This window comes from Piliocolobus tephrosceles, unplaced genomic scaffold (genome assembly GCF_002776525.5).
Source record: "Piliocolobus tephrosceles isolate RC106 unplaced genomic scaffold, ASM277652v3 unscaffolded_110, whole genome shotgun sequence".
NCBI classification, from domain to species: domain Eukaryota; kingdom Metazoa; phylum Chordata; class Mammalia; order Primates; family Cercopithecidae; genus Piliocolobus; species Piliocolobus tephrosceles.
In genome coordinates, this window is record NW_022292088.1 from 1,261,653 (window position 1) to 1,276,792 (window position 15,140).

Genomic DNA, 15,140 nt, shown 5'->3' on the forward strand with positions numbered 1-15,140 from the left:
TTTATATAATATATATTATATATAATATATATTTTATAGTCTAATTTCTATAATGTCTATAATTTCTAACCCGGGAGGTGGAAGTGCAGTGAGCTAAGACTGTACCCTGCACTCCAGCCTGGTGACAGAGAGAGACTCCATCTAAAAGAGAAAAAGAGATAATCTCTAAAATGTTGTGTATTTTCTGATACTTAACTGTCAAAATACAGCAGATATCTCAAGTTTCCTCAGTTGTAAAATGGAATTAGTGAAACTTGCAGTGTTTCTACAAATTTGAAATATTTTATGTGTACAGAAAGGGAAAAATAGTAATATTACCAGGGAGAAACCCGGTAAACAACACTTTAGGCAAGTGATCAAAGTTGACGTCACCTGTAATAAAACCTATCAATATCGTGTACCCCCAAATATGGTTTGAGGAGGTGGCCATGTCACATCTGTGACAGTCTTCCCTCAAATCCATAACCTTAGTCTAATCATGTGATTAGACTATATTTACATTTTATAGATATAAATATATATTTATATAAAAATATTATAAAATATTTATATATTTATATAAAATATCACAAAATATTTATATATTTATATAAAAAATCACAAAATATTTTAAATATTGATTTTATATAATCCTGAAAGATTATACTTACATCTTTCTGTTGGGTAGTTTCTGTTTTTAAACTGATTTGTCAACTCATTCCTTGACATTTATATCTTGAAGGAAAGACACACTATGAATTCATTTTAGAGCTTTTTTAGGAACCCTGTTGAAATGAATAAAACTTCTTATATAAAATCCAGTTTCCTATGAAACCATATTAAGAATTAGCCACAAAAAAGTAACTTATTACCTGTAGGCCAACTCAGCCCCATATTGCTCTCTGGTACACAAATTCAGAAATGGGAGGCAGGTAAAGTGTGAGAAGCAGTAAGAGCAGAAAACCATTAAAAACACCCAGGTTATCTTTCTCTCCACTTGTCTCTAGCCAAATGTTTCAATATAGATTTGGGTCAAAACAGAGCAGTTCCTCATTAACTTTACTAGTTACTGTTCCATTCCTCCAACAATATTTTAAATGGAAGAACAGACGTGCAATAAATGTTGACCTAAAGATAGTTCTTATTCAACTTTAAATGATATTAAAAACTATCATTTATATTAGGGAGGAGCACCCAGTCTTCTGGCTAAGTTTTATTTTAGGTTGGCAAGGGAAATTTGAAGATAGGAACCATGGCTTCAGCTAATATAAGCATTCTCCTTTCTTCTCAACTGCAAAACTTACAGAAACAGGAGCAAAGAATCTGTGCAGGTCTCTGTGAGCTTACATATGGTGCAGAGCTCAAATCTCAACTCATACAATGAAATGTGTCCACGAGGAAATGCACAATGCTGACTGCCTTTGGGAAGAATCTTGTATCAGAAAAGTAAATCAGATAGAAATACATTCAAATGTAATTTTTTAATCAGTTAAATCCACCAGCTAACCAATCATAGCTAACAGTTACTGAAAGTCAGGTAAAATAGTGCTATGTCAGATAGAAGAGAAATAGAACATGCTCTTGAGGAACACACAATCTAGTAGGAGAACAGAGACATACTGAAAACATTAAGGTATGATCCCTGAGAATGGTAAGCAGAGCAGTTATAAGTGGGACAGCATTACAGGGAAGGGCAAAATCACTGCTAATGGGTATGGGGGTAGCGGTGTTCGCGTAGTTAGGCTTAACGGGAAAGTGGGATTTGAGTTGGGCCTGGAAGGATGGTAAGGGCAGGAGGATATTGGTGCCCAGGGATGAGAAGGCACAGAGGTGGCCACTGGCAAGTTGCTAAGTGGAGGAAGCCTGATAAGAAGAGGTGTGTGCTGAGGAGTGCTGGGGAGTTGAGGCTGCCAAAACAGATGCTGCGGCAGGCAGCAGGGAGTCACTGGGGTCTGCAGAGCCTTGGGCATTATGATGCGACTGGTATATTGTAATATTCTGCTCCATGCCAAGCCATATTAGAGCCTGGGACAAAAGGAAAACTCAGGAATACTAATCCTGTCTTTATTTTAAAGTTTGATATTTTGTTCATCATGGTTTTTTTTTTTTTTTTTTTTTGCATTAATTCTGATTTTTAAAAATAGTGGATTGAAATATTACTTATTTTGATTACTGTATTTTTTGGCATCCCTTACATTTTGTGCCCAAGGCCAGGGCCTCCCTTGCCTCATCCTAGTCCCAGTCATGAGTTCTACTTTGGAAATCCAGTTGTGGGTACGTGGGTATTCATTTCATTGTTATTAATCATAGCTTACTCATGTTACAAATATTATTTGGTTAGTAGACAGCACTTAATTAAAAAACAATTTAAAAGACATGGATTTTAAGATTAATTAGAAACTATTGAGCCTGAGAAGCACGAAAGAGAAAAGAATCCTTCGTGCTGCCAAGTGCATCTCTAGGGGAGAATAACTCCCACTGCTGCAGTGTATGCAGCACACACAGAAGAGGGCTGCTTTGCCCAGTCCATGTGGGTGGAAGATAACTGCGGGGACTATCAGAGGCTGCTGTCCACTTGGAGACTGGCCTCGAGCAACTCAGTTGCTGCAGCCACAACACCAATGCTGCATGGCCCGAGGCAAGCCCTGGCAAAGGGGCTGCCCAGGTAGGCTTGGCCCACATTAAAACAGAACCATGCAGCCTTGCTCAAGGAATGGAAGCAACAGAAGACTCTTGAACGCTATAAATGTCTCAGGGCTATGTATCCGGGAGAAAAGGGGATGTTTGACACAAGGAATATTGCTAGTACATCTTAACATGTAAAATCTGAAAATTTAAAACATGAAATCTATTGTTCATTAGTATAATGGTGACGAATGAAAGATTATTTTGACTCAGGAAAGGCAAGTAGATTGCTGCACAAATCTCAAAAAAGGCGAGGGGAAGGTTGAAAGGGACTGGCAGGTCCCTGCTCACATCACCAGGGGTAGTTCTTTGTCATATGATGCGGACCTCCCAGTCAGTGGCAATGTTGAGCGAGAGCTTCTCCAGGCTCAGGCTGGACGTTTTGGCACAATATGTAAAAGCCACAGGCTGATCTTTACCATCTAAATAGCAAGACAATAAAAGAGGGAAATTTTGATGAATCTCTAGAAGGGAAAAATCTTTTCTTCAAATCTGAAATGTTTTCTCACTCTATCATAAAACCTTATACTCCACTCCAAATTAATAGCACTTTTACCCATGAGCTTCCATGAAGTTTTAGAAACATGGAAAACTTCATTGTTTTGACCGCAAGACTGGTTGAAAAGAAACCATAAGGAACAAATAAATTTGTCCAAGAACTTTGGGAAGCAAGAAAGGATATGAGCCCCATCCTGCCCTTTCATAAACTCCAAACACATGGGTAGGATTCTCCAGGTCTTCAGGCAGCTACAGTTTAAACAAATATTCAGAGAAGCCATAATATTATCTCAAGCCCCAAATAAGTTTCCTTAGAAAAACACTAAAAGTGAGGAGAAAGATCAATTCATGAAGAGAAGCAAGATGGCCTCATTTATTCTAGAAACTAGTAGATTTCATCTCTACCCGAAAGCACACAGTCCACTCAGGCTCAGCATATTATGTCAGTGTGGGGACTAATCATCTCCTCACTGCAGATACTTGTTTATCAAAAGAAATGGTGAGGTAAGAATGGACTGGTTTCTCACCAGATGAGTGGGTAGTCACAAAAGATGGCTCCTTCCTGAGGCCTAAGACCAAGATCTGCTCCACCACACACTTGCTGGGATAATGACCTCTCTGGTCGGCAGAACTGGAATAGATACAAACAGTATTAAAAGGAGAGTGATGGGGGTTTGAAGTGGCCACCAGCTCAACATCTCCAGCCTTGTGAGTTCCTCTCCCATCTGTCCCTTGGAGGCAGAATCCATATAAGAGTCATATTTATCAGGATGAAGAGATAATAAAAGAAGATAATCAAAGAGCCAGGCACGGTGGCTCATGCCTGTAATCCCAGCACATTGGGAGGCCAAGGTGGGCAGATCACTTGAGGCCGGGAGTTCAAGACCAGCCTGGGCAACATGGCAAAATCCTGTCTCCACTAAAAATACAAAAATTAGCCAGGAGTGGTGGTACGTGCCTGTAGTCCCAGCTACTTGGGAGGCTGAGACTTGAGAATCCCCTGAACCTGGGAGGTGGAGGTTGCAGTGAACTGAGATCACACCACTGCACTCCAGCCTGGGTGATAAAGTAAGACTCTGTCTCACAAAAAAAATGAAAAAAAAAAGACAACTCGGCCAGGCATGGTGGCTCACGCCTGTAATCCCAGTACTTTGGGAGGCCAAGGCGGGCGGATCACCTGAGGTCAGGAGATCGAGACCAGCCTGCCCAACATGACAAAATCCCATCTCTACTAAAAAAAATACAAAAAATTAGCCAGGAGTGGTGGTGGGCATCTGTAATCCCAGCTACTCGGGAGGCTGAGGCAGGAGAATTGCTTGAACCCAGGAGGCAGAGGTTGCAGGAGCCGAGATTAAGCCACTGCACTCTAGCCTGGGCAACTAGAGTGAAACTGTCTAAAAAAAAAAAAAAAAAAAAAGACGACTCTGTGTATCAAGGAACAGTTAACTGGTGGCCAAATCAGGCTTTCTTTAACAAATTATTTGAAGGAAAATCACTGAAGAACACAAAAGTTACACATGTGACTTGGATAATCAAATCGTAATAAATCAGATATTTAGTGAACTGGTGAATGGATGAATGAATGGAATTAGTGGGAGCTTAAATTAAGTCCTTTTTTATTTTTTAGAAAGTCAGGGGGCTGGGTGCAGTGGCTCACACCTGTAATCTCAGCACTTTGGGAAGCCAAAGCAGGCAGATCACCTAAGGTTGGGAGTTCGAGACCAGCCTGACCAAATGGAAAAACCCTGTCTCTACTAAAAATACAAAATTAGCCGGGCATGGTGGCACATGCCTGTAACCTCAGCTACTCAGGAGGCTGAGGTAGGAGAATCGCTTGAACCTGGGAGGCGGAGATTGCAGTGAGTCGAGGTTGTGCCACTGCTCTCCAGCCTGGGCAACAAGAGCGAAACTCTGTCTGAAAAAAAAACCAAAAAACAAAAAAAAAAAACAGAAAGTCGGGGAAAGGAAGGTAGAGACAATAAGGGAGGATCATTCATGGTAGAGTGGTTGAAAAATACTCCAGAAATGGGCTGGACACGGTGGCTCACATCTGTAATCCCAGCACTTTGGGAGGCTGAGGTGGGTGGATCACCTGAGGTTAGGAGTTCGAGACCAGTCTAGCTAACATGGTGAAACCCCGTCTCTACTAAAAATACAAAAATTAGCCAGGTGTGCTGGTGCGTGACTGTAGTTCCAGCTACTTGGGAGGTTGAGGCAGGAGAATCGCTTGAACCTGGGAGGTAGAGGTTGCAGTGAGCCAAGATCACACCACTGCACTCTAGCCTGAGCAACAGAGTGAGTGAGACTCAGTCTCAAAAAAAAAAAAAAAAAAAGAAAAAGAAAAATACTCCAGAAATGGCCTTCACCATTCATTTCTTAAATAGTACCTTAAAATGGCTGGGCGTGGTGGCTCACGCCTGTAATCCCAGTACTTTGGGAGGCCGAGGCGGTGGATCACGAGGTCAGGAGATCGAGTTCATACTGGCTAACACGGTGAAACCCTGTCTCCACTAAAAATATACAAAAAAATTAGCCAGACATGGTGGTGGGCACCTGTAGTCCCAGCTACTTAGGAGGCTGAGGCAGGAGAATGGCGTAAACCCAGGAGGCGGAGCTTGCAGTGAGCCGAGATTGTGCCACTGCACTCCAGCCTGGGCGACAGAGCGAGACTCCATCTCAAAAAAAAAAAAAAAAAAAAAAAAAACTGTACCTTAAAACATACCTGTGCACTTGAGGATGCCGAACAGACAGCGTGATTTACTTTAGAAAACAAACAGTTTCTTTAGCTGCCATTACCTATTGATCAAAACACTGGAACAGAATGAAAACTTCCTGTGCAAAAATTGCTTCTGGTGGAGGTATTGGAATGAATGGCCATCATCAAGATATAACTCACCCACTGAAGAACCCTGGAGAATGAATCACAGAGACAGAATGTACTTATATGACAGGTTTACAGGAAAAGCTCCTAAAGGGTAACAATAGAATAAAAAGTTTGTGAAAAATTCAAACTATATAAAATACCTAATGTATTCAATAACCAATCACTCCTGAGTAGATAGTAAAACAATAGGAAAGTCACATAAGAGGAACACAAAGAGTTAGGCTTTGTTGAAAGAATTTAAGCTATGAAGTATGTTCAATGGTATAAGTGGATTCCCTGAAAATACTCCACTAGAATGTGACAACAAGGCCAAGAAAGTTCACTGAATAATACTGATGTTAAAAAAAATTAATATATAATAGATGAGATCAACTATCTTTAGAAGATCCTCCACTTAGAGAATGGTATCTGGTTCCTTTTTCACGAGGAGTACATGGCAGTTTACTATTACTGACAATATTTGATATGCTATGCATCGCTAGTCTTTTCCATTTATTTTGGGGCCTCGCATGGGTCTGGGGCCCATAGTTTGGCCCAAGAAGACATGCCTAAGTGAAAAAGATGGGAAAAAAAACCCTGTAACTGAATCATTTTATAATACTGATATCAATGCAAGTAAGTATTAATATAGTAAGCATTAAGAGTTGGTGTTTGTTTGGCCCTGTACTGTTTGAATAAATGGACAGGAGCGGAATCTGCTACAGGCCTCAATAGGCTCAAAAAATCTTCTCAAAAGGACACATCATTTCTGGGTCCTCCCAGGCTTTGCCCAAGGGGGTTTTAGTTGTTGGAGCTGCCTGATGAGAAATCACTGGTTGGGACTGGGATCTCTGAAATGGTGTATAGACATGGGTACCATTTTATGGGAGACTGGGTTTCAGGGCTAATCCATGTGGGAAGGCTGTCTATGGCTCAAAAAGCATTCATTCCAGTAGTAATCAATGTCAAGTTGAAGAGCGCCAACAACCACAGTGCCCAAGAGGAACATTTCTGTTATTCCTAGATCTCAAGAGTGCCCTTAAGAACAATTCCAGGGAAGGCAGACAAGCGAATAATGATTCGGAAATGATTCAAACCTTGATTTCTAGATAAATGTCAGGAGCGCCTATCTCATAGATGGAGCTCATCACTTTTAAGTAGTGTCACACACTCAAAAGGCTAACACTGTAAAGAGAGAGTAGAAACAAAATGGGTAACAGATTTACCAAATACCTTAGTGCTTAGAGCAACCCGGAGTCCATAGGAGGATTTAGTCATCCAGCCTGTGGATTTTCCTACAGTTGTCTTCATTGGTACCACACTTCCACCTCGCTGAAACACTGGAATCTGTAACACAGCAGCATGCTCAGGGAAGCAGTATTCATATAAGAAAATTTCAGGGTAGAATTTAAAAATATTTCATTTTATAAGATTCACACTCTTTTCAAGTGCGGATTCATAGGTAAAATAAATTTTGGGGCACAGAGATGGCAAATATGGGGGACCTGGCATTAAAAGGAAAAGAGTTCTAATGCTGAAGAATGGTCCATTTTTTAATTATTAGGGAAACTTCCCGCCCTTCATTGGTTTGTTATCTTTGTCTGTCTTTGCTGTTTTATCCTCTTAAGTGATGAATTCTTTTCTGCCCATCCTATAAGTGGCCTTTCCTATTTTGTATTTTAAATGTTCCTATCAGTGTAGTATATACATGCTTATTTCTAGAGCCCTGCTAACGACTGAAGTTTTCTGTCTGTGTGAGTGGGCCCAGAAGTCTGTGTATGTGTGTGTATAACCGATGGTGGTTTCTTGGTTTGGGCAGATGACTTTTGTCCTCACTCACTGCAGCCTGTCCCCTCTTGCTCCCTGTTTCTATGGATCACCTGGATGACTGACTCAATTCTGAAGGTAAATCTGTGAAACTGCTGCTGTTACGTTAGAGACCACCAAGGGTACTTTAAGAGACCCTAACAACAGGCCCATAACTATGAGTCTTCTGGAATGGCACTCCAGGCAGCACTGCCTGGCAGGTTTCCTGCCTCCTGTAAGGAAGCTGCCTGTGTCACAGGAGGGCTTCTGCTTTGCTCTGACTCAAGAATGAGCACGCAGGAGAGTACAAGAACATACATGAAGTTGAGACTCAGCACCCAGTAGTTCAGATGTCCTACCTCTACTTAACTTGCCTTGGCAGCGAGAAGTAAAGCATTTCCATCTCCCCACACATGCCCCTCCCTCATTGGCCAATCTCTCTCTTCTTTCGTTTTCAAAGAACAAGGCCATAAATTAGAGTGAAATGGGTTCTAGAATGGGAGTCCAGCCCAAGGGAATGCACCTGGGGGCTTGTTTCAGTTCTGCCACAAGTCTGCTGTGTTCCTGGACAAATAATTTAACTTCTCTGAATCTCAGGGTTTTTTACCTGTGTGAGGGATTAGAGTAGATGATTGTTAAGTTCTCTTCTAGATCTGAAAGTTGACATCTGAAACTATTTTTTTAAAATAATGGGGTTCATATTGCTGCTGATGGTTTACAAAATAATATCAGTATCTACTTATCAATCTTTACACTACTTAGGGCTGTGGTAGTGTGGCAGTGGTTGCAATTCAAGTATAGAAAGAAAGTTCCCTTTAGAAACTCAAAATAGCCTGGATGGACCACTTTGATTTTAACATCATAACTGATGTCTTCCCCTGGGCCCAGGATTACAACTGAAAGCTCCTGTTTTTTGCCTTAGTCCTGCAGAATGACATTCCAGACGGCACGGATAGTGACTACCGTGTTTTCTCTGTTTTCAGTGTTTTTGTTCTTCTTAGACACACAAACGTAAACATACGGGGAAGAGTTATGTTTGTCTCTGATGTCTCAATCTGTGAAATTTGAGTAGATGTGATTCTTAACTCTTTTTTTCTCACATTTTACAGCTTTGATAGAATTCATATACCATACAACTCACCAATTTAAAGTCTACAATTAAACAGTTTTCAGCATATTAAGAGTCATGCAACCATCACCACAATCAATTTTAAAGCATTTTCATCACCCCAAAAAGAAACCCTGAACCAGTTAACAGTCATTCCTCATGACTCCATAACCCTCCTCTGCCCCAGCACTAGGCACCCCCGGACCTACCTTCTGTCTCTATGCGTATGTGCTATTGTGTAGAACACTAGCATCCTTGGTTCTTTTTATAGAGGAACACATTATGGACTGAATGTTTGTATCTCCCCAAAATTCATATGCTGAATCCCCAAGCCCAAGATATTTGGACATCGGGCCTTTACGGAGTTAACTAAAGTTAAAAATGTGGTCATAAGGATGGGGTCCTGAAACGATAGGAGCAATATCCTTGTAAGAAGAGAACTGAGACAGCACCCTCTGTTTATCTCTCTCTGCCATGTGTAGGCACGGCAAGAAGGTAGCAGTCTGCAGGCCAGGAAAAGGTCCCTCACCAGGAAGAGAATCGGCTGGCACCTTGATCTGGGACTTCCAGCCTCCAAAACTTCAAGAAAATAAGTTTCTGTTGTGTAAAACCACCCAGTCTGTGGTATTTTGTCATGGCAGCCCTAGCCGACCAACAGAGCACACGATAGGTAAAAATAGTAGTCTGAAAATAACTTACAGTGTCCAAGGCTACTGGGATCTTTACAGTACACCCTCCTTCCCAATGAGCAAATGTCTTATAGTCATACCAGACCTAGAAAGTAATGGAGTCCAGTAAAAAAAAAGTACATGAGCAACTCTGTTCACCATTTCATTATTCAGCAAAATATCCACTTACCTGGATTTCAAATAACCAGAAAGCTAAAATAAGTATAACTTAAAAAATATATTGGGTAGAAGTTAGGAAGAACATGTGCTTTTAAGAAGATCCCAAAGGACTATGGCTGATTAATTTAACTAAAAGGCAATTTGTTTTCTATTCATCCAAAAGCTACCTATTGAACAATCTACCCTGTGCCCAGCACTGTGCCAGGTGCTGAGTATATATGACTGAACAGAAAAGACATAGTTCCTGTCCTCATGGATCTTATAATCCACTTGGCTTATAAAAACTTAATGCTTCTAGTAGTGAAAGAGGTGATGGAGAAAAGAAAAAAGACAGCAAAGAAGACAAACACATTGCAGGCAAATAAATTACAAAAGAGGCAGGAGAAAAGGAAGTATAAGAGAAGGGAATGCTTCCTCCTCCTTCCTGGGAGGAAAACAAATGGAAACTTGAATTACTACTATAGTATCTTTTTTTTTTTTTTTTTTTAAACAAAGCATAATTCAAGGATAAGGTTCTTATCTATCAAAGGGGTTTAGTTGCTGAAGTACCAATAAGGTCTCTAAAGTAATTTGATGGGATAAATTCTTAAGATATCATCAGGAGCGGCCGGGCGCGGTGGCTCAAGCCTGTAATCCCAGCACTTTGGGAGGCCGAGACGGGCGGATCACGAGGTCAGGAGATCGAGACCATCCTGGCTAACACAGTGAAACCCCATCTCTACTAAAAAAAATTACAAAAAACTAGCCGGGCGAGGTGGCCGGTGGCTGTAGTCCCAGCTACTTGGGAGGCTGAGGCAGGAGAATGGCGTAAACCTGGGAGGCGGAGCTTGCAGTGAGCTGAGATCCGGCCACTGCACTCCAGCCCGGGCGACAGAGCGAGACTCCGTCTCAGAAAAAAAAAAAAAAAGATACCATCAGAAGCAGAATGAAAACAAACATCTTTGTCTTTCTTTTAGCTCAGAACGCTTCCTGGCAGCCCTGGAGTCTATTTTGCAAGTTCACCTCCTGGGATTACCACATCCTTTATATGGCAGGTTTGTGAAGCAAGAGAAACAATCACACAATAATCCAGGAAATAGCGCTGAAGGAACATAATACACACTCACAACAACGTGTTTGGAATGATGATAGATCACGAGTAAAACTCTGTGACTAAGTCAGAAAGGGAGCCAGTTCCTCTTAATGGGAACCCACCACTTTGCTGGAATCAACTTGAGAAATTCTCAGCAGAAGTATCTGGCAGGGCATTTATTCAGCAGTTGTTGCATTTAACCTTTTCCTCAGGTTTCCACTTGGCAGGGGAACCTTAGTAAAGAGCCCTCATCTTCAGAACTCCAAATAACTGGAGAAACCAAGAGGATAGGCCATAGTTCATGAACATTCTGGAGAGAAGCCTGGTTGTTCTGTCAATAATGACAAGCATAGTAGGTGGAACGGTGCCCCCTCAAAAAGATGTATTCATGTCACAATCCCTGGAAGGAATGAATATTACCTTCTATGGTCACAGATTTGATTAAGTTAAAGATCCCGAGACAAGGAGGTTATCCCAGATTATCCAGGTGGGCCTTCAATGTGACCACAGGTGTCCTTATAAGAGACAGACAGAGACACACGGAGGAAAAGGCAACATGAAGATAGGCGAGACTGCAGTGACGTGGCTACAAACCAAGGAAGCCCAGGGTTGCTGGCAACCTCCAGAAGCCAGGAGGGAGGCATGAACAGATTCTCCCTCAGAGCCTCCAGAAGAAACAGACCCTGACGACACCTTGATTTCAGATTTCAAGCCTCCAGAACGGTGAGAGAATAAAGTTTTGTTGTTTTAAGCCACTAGGTTTGTAGTTACTTGTTACAGAAGCCTTAAGAAACTAAAAGAACAACCAAACACGTAAAGCTAGATTGAGGGAGAGCATGGCACTAGATGTGGTTTCATGGGGTTGCCAGCCCAGAGCCTGACAGCACTGAGCAGCAAGCGTGGCCTGGTTCAGCTACCTTGCCACTTGCCTTTACAGTCCATGACTATGTGGCCCGGCAGTCCCATACCAGCTCCATACCTGCGTGGCTCTTCCCCTGCCTGCTGAACCCTGTGGCATGCTCCAGTGCTCAAGGACACTCTGTAGGGTCTGTCTCCTTCCTACTCTCCCTTCCACACCCTCCTCCCTTAGTGTGGTGCCCTGAGTTTTGCTCCAGTTCTTCTCCTGGCCCCTCTGGATTTATCTGTGGCCTGTCTCTGGAGGCTGCTCTTATTACCCATGGCTCTCTGCCTGCAGACCAACGGTTTCCCTCCTCTCCCCTGTGCCCTGCGTGGGTTCAGTGCCCTGGGCTGCAGCAGGTCTAGGATGATATTTTATACCTAGGACAGTAATTAGTGACAATAATAAAAGAGCAGAGGAATCTGGGAGAGGAGTCACTATTGTTACTTTTTACCCACTTCGGTGAGTGTATTGAGACCAGCTTTTGGTACCCAAAACTCAGGTTTCAGTTAGAGCTAGACCGAAGAGCAAAGTCACCTCATACTTGTTTTCCCCCAGAGTTTGCTGAAGATTTCTTCCTACCCCAAGCCTCAGTGTGTTTACCAGGACTCACTTTTACTAGTCAAAGTGTGAAGATTAAAAATCACTCTGCTCCTCCTCGGAATCCTCACCAATTCATCTTTTTCCCTTCTCTCCTCCGTTAAGTGTCTTGACCTCTGAGGACAGTGCTCATGACTTACTATAATCACTAATTGCTATAGTCATTTGGGGTGTGTTCACAAACACATGAAGAAGAAATCTCTTTCCTAAAAGAAAAGAAGGGATGAGAGATATGAGATGTATCAGATATGTGGCTGTTTGTTATTACTTTTACCTCATTTGGTCCTGGAAGAAACACATCAACTGTGGTGGCTTTTGGTTCTGTGACTGGATGAACCAATAATGCACTCCCTAAGAGGAAATAAAGTTGAGTATCATTATAAGACGTCTAAAAATCTCCTTTCTCTTTAATTGAGTGCTAGCTATCATGCGGTTACAGACCTCCCAACTGTGAACTTCGGAGAGCTGAACCAGTGATTTGTCAGAGAGATGCACTGATAGAAAGAGGACAGGTGCTCAAAGAGGTGAGCTCAAAAAGGTCATCACTTGTCATTAATGCACTTTGGGTATACTGCGATTATAGGAAGCGACTCTGACACAGTCCATCAGTCTCATTTTTTGTCTAACTGCTAGCGTGTCAGTAGTCAAAGCACCATTGCTCCTTTCCAAGTGCTTCACTGTTTGCTGTGAGTGACACTGATGATGGGAAGCCCACAACTATTATCCAGAAGGGTGGTCAGTGTGGATGCTCAGCACCTCTTGCTTGGACGGTTATCATCAGAGAGGCTGTAGTTTGCTTTTTCTTTCTTTTTTTTTTAGAGACAGGAAATGGGGGTCTCACTCTTTCCCAAGCAGGAGTGCAGCAGTGTAATCACAGCTTATTGCAACCTCTAACTCCTGGGCTCATGTAATCCTCCAGCCTCAGCCTCTGAGTAGACAGGACTACAGGTACACACCCACCGTGCCCAGATAATTTTTAAATTTTTTGTAGAGACAGGGTCTTGCTATATTGCCCAGGCTATGCTAATCTCAGACTCCTCAATTTAAGCGATCTCACACTCGGCCTCCGGCAGCGTTGGGGTTATAGGCGTGAGCACCATGCCTGGCCTCTGGTTTTCTTAAAGGCAATCTGGATTATTCAATTTGCTTTGACCTTGGTACAACACATATGTAAAATTTACCCACTTACTAATTTGTTCTTTTATTCAATAAATAGTTATTTTGAGTGCCTACTGCATGCTGGGCACCATGCGAGGCTCTGGGATGTAGTGGCCAATAAGACAAGCGTGGCTCCTGACCTTGTGAAGTTTACAGTTAGTGAAAACAAATAGTAAAAAATAATTACAAATTAATTAGAATTAAGACAAATACCAAAAGAGGCAAAATTACAAAATGGAATGAAAGTTACATAATAAGAGGGGCTGATTTTTACTAGGTAGAATTAGGTATAAGGAAATAAGAAGTGGTCAAGGAAGTGTCTCCAAGGCAGTGACGAATTAAACTGAGACCTAATGATGAGTGCAGACTTAAAGAACTCAGAAATGGGGCTGGCCATGGTGGCTCACGCCTGTAATCCCAGCACTTTGGAAGGCTGAGGTGGGTGGATCACCTGCGGTCAGGAGTTCGAGATCAGCCTGGGCAGCAAGACGAAACCCCATCTCTACTAAAAATAGAAAAAAATTAGCCAGACATAGTGGTGCATGCCTGTGGTCCCAGCTACTCGGCAGGCTGAGGTGGGAGGATTGCTTGAGCCCGGGAGGCAGAGGTTGCAGTGAGCTGAGATGATACTACTGCACTCCAGCCTGGGTAACAAAGTGAGGCTCCATCTCAAAAAAAAAGAACTCAGAAATGAGATTCACCCTTTCGGGAACAGTATATTTAGCCTGGCTTCTTGAGCCCTGTTACTAAGCTGATAAAAATCTATGTTCTGGATTTGATAGTTAATCTTTCTTAAAGAAGAGGTCAACCAAAAAAATCCTATTATTGCATATGAAATAAACTCTTCTGGTTCTTTCCTATCACACCACCTGGGCTGTTTTTTTCTACTTCCCTTCCCCAAAGTGATCTCACAGGATTAGAAGAGTGAACCCAGAACAAGAATCCTAAAAGACATCCACCAAATAAGTCAGCAAGAACAATTTATGAGAAATGCTACATCACAACAGAATGGAGGTATGATCCTACTAATAATGCATTAGAAATCTTGGTGAAGGAATTTCCTTTATTTTTATTTTTTGGCTTTCTTGGAATTAGGATTTTTTTTAGGGCTCTTATATTAGAAAATATAATAAAAACATTTTATAATGACTATAATTAATCAATACATGTTTGGCCAGGCACAGTGGCTTGCGCCCGTAATTCCAGCACTTTGGGAGGCCAAGGTAGGTGGATCATGAGGTCAAGAGTTCAAGACCAGCCCAGCCAAGATGATGAAACCCTGTCTCTACTAAAAATACAAAAATTAGCCAGGCATGGTGGCAGGCACCTGTAATCTCAGCTGCTCAGGAGGCTGAGGCAGAGAATTGCTTGAAACCGGGAGGTGCAGGTTGCAGTGAGTTGAGATCGCACCACTGCACTCTAGCCTGAGTGACAGAGTGAGATTCTGTCTCAAAAAAACAACAAAAAAAACCAGAGATGCTCACCCAGCATGTATTCATCTTCCATATCAAAAGTCTTTAGTTCATCTGGAAACTCTACCCACAGAGGCCTGGGGAAAGAAAAAAAATATTGTTTTACCATTATAGACATCTTATTGCAATCACTCACTTATATTTTTAGTGTTT

General features: G+C 42.0%; 1 protein-coding gene across 1 annotated transcript in view; it reads right to left on the reverse strand.

Moving 5' to 3' along the window:
* Positions 1-1,441: 1,441 nt before the first annotated feature.
* LOC111529156 (neutral alpha-glucosidase C) overlaps positions 1,442-15,140 on the reverse strand; it is an 84,352-nt gene continuing 70,653 nt past the window's right edge. The window contains exons 19-25 of the mRNA XM_031935014.1: positions 15,000-15,064; positions 12,632-12,708; positions 9,639-9,713; positions 7,259-7,372; positions 5,959-6,071; positions 3,690-3,793; positions 1,442-3,086 (exon numbers count right to left, since the gene is read on the reverse strand). Coding sequence (XP_031790874.1) covers positions 2,977-3,086; positions 3,690-3,793; positions 5,959-6,071; positions 7,259-7,372; positions 9,639-9,713; positions 12,632-12,708; positions 15,000-15,064 — 658 coding nt within the window. The 3' untranslated portion in view covers positions 1,442-2,976. The remainder of the gene's footprint in view (positions 3,087-3,689; positions 3,794-5,958; positions 6,072-7,258; positions 7,373-9,638; positions 9,714-12,631; positions 12,709-14,999; positions 15,065-15,140) is intronic.